The sequence below is a fragment of the Lonchura striata genome, chromosome 18 (assembly GCF_050655825.1).
Source record: "Lonchura striata isolate lonStrDom1 chromosome 18, ASM5065582v1, whole genome shotgun sequence".
Classification (NCBI taxonomy): domain Eukaryota; kingdom Metazoa; phylum Chordata; class Aves; order Passeriformes; family Estrildidae; genus Lonchura; species Lonchura striata.
Window position 1 is genome coordinate 4,756,238 of NC_140720.1, and position 12,711 is coordinate 4,768,948.

The window sequence follows — 12,711 nt, forward strand, 5'->3', positions numbered from 1 at the left end:
ATCAATTAGTAAGTTTAATTATTGTTTTAAGAAAACAAACACAAAACCAAGAGCTCAGAACGACATAAATCTTCCCAGACCAATTATCCATGTTAAATTAAGACATTAGGATTCTTCCATATGTTTTCCCAAAACAAAACAAATGGGATGAGATAAACCTTTGGTGAAAATGCATTCATTCCAGGCAATTCTAGTGACCTTAATCTGAGGTTGTTTCTATTTGGTAAGCAGATCAGTTATGGAGGCAAAACAAACAAAAGGCAAAGAGCTCTGACACCACAACCACCGCCAGGCAGACCCACCTGCATTTCACAATCTGCCCGAAGATTCAGCTCCTCACAGCACTCCCTGGATACCCTCAAGAAGATATAATCCTTTGTCTTCTCCTCAATAGCTGCTTCATAAACCTTCTCTTTGGTTCCTTGGGTCTGTGCTGACTTTTCTTTAGTGACAGGCAATAAATAAACAGCATTGACTTTGGTCATCACCAGCCGTCCAGCCAAAGTGTCTTCAGAGAGCGTCTCAGTGAGCTTAAAGCGACCAAAAAGTTGTCCATTTTGGGCATATTTTGCACCTCCAGAAACACCAGTGAGCATGAAGCTTGCTACAATCTGCAATTGCACTTTTATGTTGAACCTAAGTGAGAAAGCATCGAGTCAGTGCACAAAAATGCTCTCAGATTTTGAAATTTCAGGCGTTCAGAATGAAGATTCACTTCATTAATTAATTTTTTAAGTATGAACAAGTACAGTCAAACTGGCCCTTTGTAAGTATGCAGCTATCAAATATCCACACTTTTTCCTCTTGACTGTAGCCTAGAAAGTACATATTTAAAACAATCAACATCTATGAAGTTTAAAAATAGAACCCTCACAAGAGATAAACAAATACTAGATAACAAAAAAATCTTAGAGTGAATGAATTACATGTCCCAAAGCAGTAAAATTTCTATTTAAACAGTCTGTAATCTTGTGGTAGGTATGCAAGGGGAGACAAGCAGGCAAAGATAAGAGCAAGATTCCCATTTATCCCATGTGCCTCTTCCAGGCTGCACACCAAAGAGGGCAATCTCCATCTTAAAAAGTAAATGGTATTATACCTATAATTCAGAGGGATTGATTAAAATGCATTCAAACAAATCAGATTGTAGGCATTAAAATGATATCATTTTATTTGAAATGAGGGAATGGCATCACAGGCTCAGCCTTATAAACCATCTATCCACAGAATTCCTATTAGCAGCAGCTTCCTCCTGTAATCAGAGATGTAACAAATTCATCCTTTGCAGTTATCATTTTCCAGAAGTCACATGCACAACACATTAAAGTGACTTATTGGCACACTTTATTGACCTCTCACCAATAAAAAATAATCTCTTCCTAGTGTGTTGGGTTTTTAAAACAGATTGCTTCAACCTGGTTTTAAAAAGAACAAAGGGGAAAAGAAGTCTGACAGTAGAGTAACAATATTCAATCCTTTTCTCATCAGCAACTTTTTCCTAAATTTGTAACAAATTACAGAAAAAAAAGTAAAACCCATTCAATGAAATAAAACCTCTTGGAAAAATACATTATTTTCTTATAATACTTTATAGATTCATACTGGTTTTATTTGATCTGTTCTTCTTATAATTTCTATTTTAACCTAATAAACTGGTAATTGCTCATTTAAGCCTTGCAGTATCAATAATCATAAGCCTCTAACAATAAAATCCAACATTTTAGTTTGGTAATTAAACATCTACCAAACCAATCAGATGTATTTTTTCAGATCTGCCAAACCACAAACCTTGCACAAAAACTGCAAGTTTGCCCCCATGTGGTAACAGCTCCTTCTTTACAGGATATGGGCATTGTCAGATCAGAATTTCCCAGTCCTCCACTCTCCAAAAGCAAGGGAAATTTTCTCACCTAACAGGGATCTGTTTGGTTATCACTGACCACAGAGGTTACTGCACAAGCTATAGTGAAAGCATTCACCCAATCCTTCCCATTTCCACACGTACCAATAAAAACCCCATAACAGAGACAAGCTCTCTTCTATTGAAGTGCTGCACTATTCCAAAGGAGCTATCAGCAAGTCAGCCACATCTGAAACAGAACTCATATCTCCTTGTTAAAACACTATATAAAACATTTAACTGAGTAACAAGGGCTGGGAATTCTTACTGAGACACAATCATTTGCTATTGTGAATTTATTTTGTTGAAACTTCCCTAAAGTTGATCCCTATGCTGCTGAATATGTATCAGCTGAAATTCAGATTCATAAAAATGTGCTGTAAAACAGTTTTATTGCATTTCTGAGACAAGGCAGAGGTTAGTGTTTTCATAAATGACTGAACTGCATCCGCTATGCTGACTGGAATCTCAAGTTTAAATTATCAAGCAATTTCCATTGAGCAAGCTGACACCTTCTGGCAAACTACAAAACTACAAAATCCTCACAGGATTTGATTTTTAAAAAATCTGAAGTTGTTTCTTTCATCCATTTCTCACCCTTGCTTTGGACAGTTAGACAAAATAAAGTTTTCAGCCAGGCTTATTAAAAAAAAAAACAACAAAATCTTTTATTTCCTCCTAAGCACTTCAAATGCCAGCTACCTGCAGTGTTCATGAAGCAGCTACAAGAAAACCTGTTGTTCATATTTAAAACCACAGAATAATTATGAAGAATGACTTCATAAATCATTAATCATCCAGTACCAATGCAAACAATAAATTCCCCAAAGGCAAACAAACCCATCCTGGCCAAAACCCCAGGTGCCACTTTGCAAAAGCCCATTCAGCACATTTCCTCTGCCACTGACACCTGCAGGGTTCAGGGTGTGCACTGGGACACCTGCCTGGGGACGGATCAATGGAACACACAGTAATGACAAAAGTAAATTTATTTTCCATCAGAGCCAGTCCTTGACGTATTCACAGCCTTGAGGATAAATCTGCTCTGTAATTCTGGGAGCACGGAAAGAGCTGTCTGTCACCTCACACCCTTTAATGTTCATACAAGAAATGTTCTAGTCACTCGAACAAGTATATATTGCTTTTCTCTTCAATATGCAAGAGAGAAAGGAAGAGTTTTAAATCCATGAACATGTATTTAGACTCTCCAAAACCTAACTACTGTGAAGACTGGAATATTGCTTTGGTTTTCCTCAAAACCAGTTTGTTTGTACTCGGAAATTCAACAGCAGTGACTCCCTTATTATTCTACTTTGTGATACTCATGTGGAGTAACTTGTACAAATGTCTCTTGAAATATTAAAATAAACACAATTTAAAAGTAAAGTTCTCTGAGACTGTGCAGAACTCCCTTATAACTGAATTCAAGGCATGTTCAAGCCACTGCAACTGTCACCCAATACTGCCCAGCTCCACTCAGGTGATCCCAACACAAAGTCTGAACCAGCACCTTCCTAGAAAGGGACATACCATCAACATTCTTCAAACCCAAGGATCCACTTCAATCTGACACTCCTGTTACCCCAGTGCTGTCAGAAAACCACGCTGCCAATCCTCCCACTTTTACAATGTACATTCACAAACTCTGCAAGTGCAACAGTTCAGCAGCACTGTCACTGGGGCACCACTTCAGAGGTGGTACAGCCACTTGCATCTGGATTTCTCAGCCATTTCCAGGCTTGCAACCCTGACACTTCACTGGAGAATACCAAGTGTGTGATCTTAGCCACAGAGGAGTGGAAATGGCTGCTGGTTTGAGCCTTCTTGCAATAAAGTGGGTCAGCTACAAGATCAAAAGAATGTTTGTCATCAATGCTATCAAAACAGAAGATTTCAAGAACATTATTAACTTACTTTTAACTTAATCAAGTAATAAATTAGTGCTGCATCAAACAGACCAAAGGGGAAGCATTACATACAGGATATACTTATTTTTCTTTCATTTCTCCAGGTTTGATGCTCTTTGGTGTCCTATGAGGCATGAGAGTGCAACTCCCACGGTGAAAATTCTATCAGTAAAAATACTTCTTAAGTTTTAATGGTATTTCATAATATTTACTTTAAATCCACTTTTGTTTCAAAAGGCATTAGAAGAGTCAACCTGTTTATAAATATGTATGATGAAGAATATTTCTGTAAGCTGGAAACAGTGTTCAAGCAGGATTCCTCCATGTGTTAGACTCCAGCTCAAGAGCAGAGAGCAGAAGTGATAAAAGATAAACAACAGCTCAAATACTGCCCTTCAGCTGAGATTTAAAAAATATATTGAACCATTTTTTTTGCTTTAAAAGCAATGTAAATACAACTATTCACAGTATTTTCTTTCTAAGCTCTAGAAGGTTCATTCCACTGAACCTCTGTAGCTCCAGAAATGGTTCTTCATCTTAAAAAAGACTTCCTGATTTGGAACTTCAGGTAATTGATAAAACTAATTTTGCTACCCAATTAGGCTACAATGAGGTTATATGTTTTAGACTTTCCATTCTGATTAGTGGCAAAACTCTAAAACTCTTTAGTACCACATGAATACAGGAAAGATTTTTGACCACAAATATTAAACTAAAAAAAAGAAAAAAAGTCCACATGAAGGTCAGTAAGTGTGAATATCACATCTTTTTCAAGCATCTACACCAGTTGGGTAATTTGTACATAACACCTAAAGACACAACAAACCAAACAATGTATATTATATGCCTTTTATTGGAACTTTTATTCAGAAACTGTGTGCCAACCTATTTAGGAAATAAAGCCAGCTGCCACATCATCACAAGATCAGTCTGATCCACCCACAATTCAACTCTTTTTACAAAGATTTTATATATTTCTTTACTATAACCTACTTTCACACAGGAACAAAAATATAACTATTATTAATATATTTTTGTATAGACAGACAATAAACTAGAAACAAAATAAACAAAACTCTGTCCAACAGGTGCTTAGTGCCTGCAAGTGTAAGCACAGACTGATACACAATGTTTGTTTTCAATAATTAGCAGGAATTTACATTTAAGTGCTAGTGACCTTTACCAAGTATTACTATTCCCTGACTTTTTCAGGTTCAGTTCAAAGAAACAGAAAGCCTCAATATCTTCAGGAAGCAGGTAGCTTTAATGAAAAAAGCTGTCACCCTCATTTTAATAGGAATATTTTTATAAAGGAATCACTTACTTGCTAACTTCCTTATACTGTGCTATTTCTTCAATATACAGGAGGTCATGGAGCCGTGACTGATAGTTGGTCTTGGTCAATGATTTGTCCAGGACAGATTGTGTGAACAGCTGGTCAGCAGACAGAGGGATTTGGTATCTGGTGAGAAGGCTCTTCTCCAATTCAGTAGTTTCATTAGGCTCAAACTCCACAATAGTCTTGGAGGTGGAATCCCAACGCTTGGCTGTGGTCAGGAGCTGTTGCCGTGCGTGCATCAGGTATTCAAGGTCTGCATGGACAGAGCAGGGAAGGGGAGCTTTGTTTTTACAAACCCCAGCTGGCTTGCTTTTATCTCAAAAAAAAAAAAAAACCAATCAAACAAAACCCACTAGTAAAAACAATCCCCTCAAGAGATACCTAAACACAGGCAAAGTGTTCTCTGCCCACAACACCTTTAGAAAGTTCACTGCTGGTATTTACTACCCCTACTTTTCAGGTGTGCACAGAGAGCAAGCAAGCTCTCCAAAAGTATCAGAAAAATAAAACATTCTATAGATAGTAATTAGAAATAATAAAGACAAAAAGCACTTCTACTTGAACAGTTTGAAGGACTTGGCACTGCAATACACTTTAAAATCCAACTGCAACATCCTCTCATTTCAAAATTATTAAGCAGTTTGGAACCCTATGATGTATTTTATAAAATTTAGAAGGTCATAAAAACAAGTTGATAAATCAGCTGGTAAGGAATCATTGCATTTGCAACACTGTTAAAGACTTTTTAAAAGTTCTACAATCTCCTACTCTGCGTGTGGTGTAGACAGTTACCTAAAGTAGCTAAAGCTATTTTACTAAGCAAAACTTGGGAAATGTAACCTAACATGATATAAAAATTAGCAAATTCAAAGGAAATTAATTTTTCAGCATACCCTGATTTCAGGTACCACGCAGCTTAGATGTGGTGCCTGATAGGGACCACATAGCTTAGATGATAAACAGGAGACCAAGCACTTCTCTACAGCCCCTAGAATATATCCATTAATACCACAAAACCACTATGACAACAGTGAATCAGTTAACAGAATTGCAGTTAAATTGCAGAGCTGAAAATATTTGGCATTTATAGTCAAGCTATGCTATCTTAATGTATAATCTCTGAGTAAGATTTAACATAGGTATCCAGGATATCACACCAACGCTGAAAATGTGCAAAAAAGACATTTTCAAATTCAAATTAAATCTTAACATCATCTTGACTGTCTTTAATCTAAATAAGATTTAAAAAAACAGCATTTTAGCAAAAGAAATCTTTGTTCAGCTTGACTATGACTACAGGAACATGGCTTATCTTACTCACTGATCTCATGTGTTCAGTAAGAAGACACATTTAAATACATCCCTCAAGCCTGAACCATATCAGTAGCTACAGTTGTACAGCAAGAAAAAGTCCAAGTTTGTGTGGTTTGTGTGTCTAAAATAACATCACCATAAATGAAGCTCTTTCTGCTACAAATCACACCTCAGATCCCAAAAGCTCAGTAATTATGCTGCGACTGACTCCTTGCTTGCTGGAACAGCCATTTAATTCCCAGCACTGGAGAGGCTTTCCCTGGAAGCCTGACATAAACAGCTCCTGGCACAGATTGCACACACAGTGACACTTTCTTCAAGAGCAGTTAGTACATAATCAGTGCACAGAAAACTTCCTATAGCTCCCTTCTTCTGCTGTAAATAAAGATTTCAAAATGCAGAATGGAGGCTCCTCTATTAAAATATTTTAATCTTGACCTTTCATTCCTGCCTAAACATCTCAACAGGGCCCTGAATTATATGCAAACATAGAGACCGCAGGCATCTTTCTGTTAAAAAGGCATTTCCACAATATCTCAATTCATATATACCAAAAAGTAAAAGAAATTATGGAATTGGGCACAGATCCAATGTAGTTATCCCTTTCCCTTGCCTATTGCACACCTCTTACACGCACAGCAAAAAGCCCAAGATTCTGCACTTAGAGTTTTCTGTAAAGCTCTTACACACTCCTTCCATTTGAAATAAGTATTAGTGGTGTCCTGCCTGAACACTTCAATGTCCCTGTGCACACAGACAGGCAACGTGTGAAGGAAACAGCAGCACCCAATGCTGGGGCTGCTCCCCCCATGTGGCAGCACCTCCTCCTCCTCCAGCCTCCACCTCACCCACCATCTCCATGTGGAATTCAGCTGGCTGCTCCTGGCATCCCTGTGGTTAGCACTTGGTGTAAGGCCCCAGCCCACAGACTGGTTTGACAGGAACTCTGAATGCCAGTAACTCATGGCTTGGTTCCCTTGATCTTGCCCAGGTTTCAAGGCAAGGACTGTTCTCCACAGGCCCAGTGGCTTAGGAGATCTGTGATTCCATGGAGATCATGGAAGAGCTCCCACTCCCTGGCAGTGCCATACCCTCTGCTCAAGAGATGTTACACCGTGCACAGTCCCTCTGCTCCTGGCTCCAGGCAATTGAGGCATCTCAAAAGATCATGATCTTTGGTATTTGCTATTTACAGCTTTGTTCCGTGAATGCTGCAAATGCTAATCTGTTACATCAAAATAAAGGCCAGGAATAGAAAACTGCTGTTTTCTCAGCTTCATCTTTTTTGCTTCCTTTTCCTTTTTCTTCTTCTTTCTGCTTAAATCCCAGTGCTACAATTCTGTTTCACTGGTGTTTTTATCTCTCAAATTTTCATTAAAAATTAAGATCGTGTATCCCACCCAATGGCTTATTGTCAAGTGATATAGTGACCTATATTTAGCTCTCTTACACCATAAAGCAAAGTGCTTCTTTCTTTTTTTGCACCTCTTCAAACATCTTTTCATTTTCTGATATTATTCTCATACTGGAGTTATTTCAGGTTTGAACTGAGAGACAGAGATCAGTTTAAGAAACAGATTAATCACAGTAATTTGTAGCTCGTTTTTTTACTTCAAATAAAGTTCTTTACATTTTCAAAATTCGTGTCAGCAGCAAATTATTGAGCTACAAACCCATACTCAGCCTCTTGCCTTTGACAATCCTATTCAGGCATTACAAGAGAAGAAATAAATACAAACCAACTTATCAGACAGTCTGTTTTAATTACTGGGATTATTACCCTGTGTATTCTTATACAGAAACACTTCATTTCTCTAACAACCTTTTCTGACATATTTAATGTCTTCATCAATATAAGAATGTTTATAAAAACATAAACATGTTTTTATAAAGGCAGAACTTGCAGTGCTACACTCAGATACACACCAAGCTAGAAATTCCCAGCATTTTAATCATACTTAGGAGCCATATCCTGACACAAAGTCATATTCCAATTATCTGCCTAATTTACACCCTCTAAAGCTTTTGCCTGCTATTTCTGTTCATATCCATAAGGAAAATACAGCACAAAACATTCACGAGCAGTTGACAGAGATGCTGTTCTGCCCAAAACTGAACAGGAAAGACATGACATGAAAGATCTCCACTATACCAAAAAAAAAGTTTTAGTACATTACCTTCAGTTGAAGCAGCATCAATCATCACTCGTTGCATGAGGACTGGCTCTAATCCAAAGTCAAACACCACAGTTTGGCGAAAAGTCCCAAAGATTTCTGTGTTGAAGGCTATACTGACTTTGTATATATAGTGATCTATTCCGTTCTGGACCATCTTTCCTCCTATCCATTCCTGACAGTTTTCTGGAACTTCTTGTGATACCTGGGTAGTGCTGTCTCCAGCAGATATTGCAACGATACTAAAGTGTGGTCGATGGGCATCATAAAGCAATGCCACTCGATACAGCATTCTTGCAGGCTGGAAAAGAAATACAAAGGCTGAAATACTGAAATTATTCCAGGAATATCTTCATTTGCAATCAGATAAAAAGGGTTAATAAGAACTATCAGTTTCTCAGAGCAGGTACAGGTCCTGCCTGATTTCCAGAAATCTGGGCAGTTGATATGTAATCACCAGAGCTTCTGGGAAAAAAGAGAGAGAAGGGATGGTGCTAGGAAGTTTGTCTATTTTAAGAATGATGCAGCTGAAATTTTAGTTGCAAAAAGTTATGGGTTGCATTCTAGTTATTACTGAGTAACTTCCAAAAAATAAGTAGTCCTACCTTACATGTGAGAGCAAATGTCCATGTCTGGTGAGACTTTTTGGTGGTGACAGTTACCGAGAGCTCGGGATTATGTTCTACTCTCACTCCTTCTACACATTCACTAAGCTAGATCAAAAGAAAAGGAAGATAAAATTAAACTTCTACAGGCAGTATCAAAACACAAACAATCAGGAAGAGGTAGCATTTTGTTTAATAGAAAGAGGAAAGACTAGTTTCCCAGATTGTGCAGGATTGATGCAAAACCCACACAGGAATTAATGTAAATATGTGCTAATGCAGAGAGACAAGCTAAATCTACCAGATCACACTGTGTAAGTGAAGAATAGAACCATTTAGGGACAATTAACCACAAGACATGATTTTCAATAAACAACTTAATTGTAAATGTCTAAAGCAGAACAGAATTCATTTGGAAAAATGGATCTGTGAGTGAGGCCCAGAAGATCCCAGATCTCACTGACATCAAAGAGACTATTGAGACAACAGGAAACAATAATCAGGCTTTCTACTCATCAATGCATTTTGCATAAAGTCCACTTTTCTCAGAATTTAATCAACACTAGCTGGACCAAAACCTCCTTAGGGTCAATGGCAAGTAGTGTTGGTCAAGTGCCACAAAAAATGTTCTTTCTAGTTCCAAAGAGCTGCTAACTTTTATCATATCTATATCCCACACTCCCTGGTACTGAAACACTTTAGAATATTTGGGGAATTGGCCTTTCTTCATACCAGTGACTGCAGCTGCAGGCAGAGAAAAGGAGCCACATGCAAGTAAGAGTTATTCCCCATTAGAGAGTAAGAGAGTAAGAGAATTCCCCACTAAGCTGTGAAACCTTTACCACTTATTCTCCAGTTTGAGAAGTTCTGCCATCTAGTCAGGGAACAGGAACAATAGCATGAGACTTGCTGACCCATCCTACACAGGAGTAGTGAATATGCAAAATGAACAAGCTGCGATTAACCCACAGATCAGCCTAAGTCTCTTTGCAAAAAGACATAGGGCAGGATGGAAAGGGGAGCAAATTGGTTGGACAGTTTCTCAGTGAAGAGTGATTCAACCAGCTCTGATAGTCAGGGCCAAAACCAGGCTCATGTTAGTTTTAAAAGTGAGCACATAGAGAAGCAGGCTATCTTCCTTACCACTTTCTCAGGAGATAAGGAATTCATCCATTTCTCAATGAGGGTTTCCATGTAACTGCCCGAGCACTGCTTGTTTTCCTTCTGCTGTTTCAAGCGGATCAAGCGGGAAGCGTATCGTTTCTGCCATTCTGTCAGCTCTTCCTGGGAATGTGCTGAAGTACACTGGGCACCATACCTGCAGATCCCTTGCTCTAAAAATCTACATAAAATAGAAAAACCATTATGCCTTGAACTTCTCAGCCTCCAATAAAAAGAAAAAAAAAGAAAAAAAGAAATCACATTTTTACTTGTAAAGTCAGAAGGAGGCTTGGACATTCTTTAAGTTTCTCTCACAGAACTAAAGGCAGTTTAGTCCATGTGAACTACTTTGGAATTATATATATATTTATACAGCATTTTTAAAAGAGGCAGCAGCTTCTCTCACTGCAAAGCCCAGGAAAATATATAACATTTCTTAGAAATACAGGGGGATGGAAGTCTCAAGAAATTTCCAGCTTTAAATAAAACAGAATCAAGTGTTTGTACAGCAATTAACACAAGGAGATCACAGAGCATCCCTGAAATGACTAGGCACTGTATTAATATGCACAAAGCCTCCTTTTAATCAAGGGCAAAGGAAAGATATAGCATAATTTCTTCCAGTGATTACATTATTAGCTGATAAATACTCAATCAGCAGTTTTTCCTGCAGCAACAGTGACATCACATGGTCCCTTTTACTAAATACACCTACACAGAAACCTCTAGGAAGAGGTTTAATCCTCCTCTTTGGAAAGGGTGTATTAGTCTAAAAGGATCTATTCTTGCAGACACTAAGGATTTCTTAAAGAAATACATTTTCCACTTAGTGGCATGTGCTGATGCATCGAATCAATGCTATTCCAAAGGCTTGTATACAATTGAAGCATTCTAGTTCCCAGAACTGACTGCAAGTCTGGGCAAATGCCTGTTTAACTTGGGGGTTATTTTTATAATTTAACTTTGTATTAAAATTATAAACCACAAGGCAGTAGCTGCAGCTCCATCATTCTTCAAAACTGAAGCACTTAAAAAATAAATGACAAAATGAAAATGAAACAGGGGGAGAGATTTAAGTTCTGAAGCTACCAGGAAAGCATTGGTTATATATAACAGAATAAAATTTGGCCAGGAGACTGTTTTGTTTGTTTGTTTTCCAAAAGGAGACTATAAACGTTAATGCAAACATCACTTTTTTTTTTTTTATTTCCACAGTACATGTGTTATATAATGTGAATGAAACTGTGAACTTTGAGCTGAGACAGAACCAAGCCATACCTGACTGAGACATGAAAACCTTGCAGCACAAGTACCTGCACATCTAGGTCACACCTGCATCAGTCGCTATAATTTGATTTAACATACATTTTTCCTTTATGAAATGTACTTGAAAGTTTGCATGCCCAAATTGTAAACAAAATAAACATGATATATAACACCATGTCACTAAAGGCCTTTTCAAGCTATGTTTCTTAATATATGTTAAATTTAAATGTTTTTTCTTGGCAGTCAATTTCAGTATTCTTTCTGTCAATTTTCCAATTCACCACTGTATTAGAATGCTAAAGGTACAATTATGAATTTCACTTCCTAAAGTAAATGGAGTGCAAGCATAAAAAATTGCTGACCTGTTCTTATAACCTACATAGCAGATTTAAAATCAAGTGAGCTTCCTTTCCATTATTTAACAGAAAAGCATATTACTTTAAAATTTGTCATCATTATACAGGTTTTCCAAGATCCCATTGTTCATATTTTTAACACTTTTTTTCCCCTCAATTTTACTTTCTTATTTAATACCTCCTGCAATCCCATAGCTTCATTATCTAGAATAAATATGCTGCACTCCCACTGCTTTATGGCACAGGGGAAAAATAAACCAGAGCTTCAAAAATTCATATTCAGTAATGCAATTGCCTCCTTCTAAGGAACTAAAGCCTTCAGTCCCTGGTCAGAACGATGCTGTTCACAGAGATTTGCTGAGCAAAGCATATCCTTCTTACTGGAAGGGTTAACAGTGAGCCTAAAGCTCATTACCGCTTCAATGGAAAAATGTTTCAGAGCAATGGTTGGAAACATGGGATAGATGTTACTCAACAAAAGATCACCAGAAGCTAAAAATTGTAAATATCTGCTTTTTTAAAATAGCTGAATAAGCACCAGACATGATTAAGAGTCAAGAAGAGTTGCCAAGATTCAGCATCCCTAGAAAATCATGCCAAAAGTTGCTCAAAATCAGCAGTTCAGTCATGCCATTTAAAAACCAGGTCAGAGCTTTTGAAAATAATTTGCATTAGTTACATAAACGGCA

General features: G+C 37.6%; 1 protein-coding gene across 7 annotated transcripts in view; it reads right to left on the minus strand.

The window, feature by feature from the left end:
• HELZ (helicase with zinc finger) overlaps nucleotides 1-12,711 on the minus strand; it is an 86,031-nt gene that overhangs the window by 46,300 nt on the left and 27,020 nt on the right. For all 7 annotated transcript variants that reach the window (XM_021537167.3, XM_021537158.4, XM_021537177.4 and 4 more), the window contains 5 exons: nucleotides 10,383-10,581; nucleotides 9,240-9,347; nucleotides 8,638-8,935; nucleotides 5,132-5,399; nucleotides 303-636 (listed from right to left, as the gene is read on the minus strand). In XM_021537167.3, coding sequence (XP_021392842.2) covers nucleotides 303-636; nucleotides 5,132-5,399; nucleotides 8,638-8,935; nucleotides 9,240-9,347; nucleotides 10,383-10,581 — 1,207 coding nt within the window. The remainder of the gene's footprint in view (nucleotides 1-302; nucleotides 637-5,131; nucleotides 5,400-8,637; nucleotides 8,936-9,239; nucleotides 9,348-10,382; nucleotides 10,582-12,711) is intronic.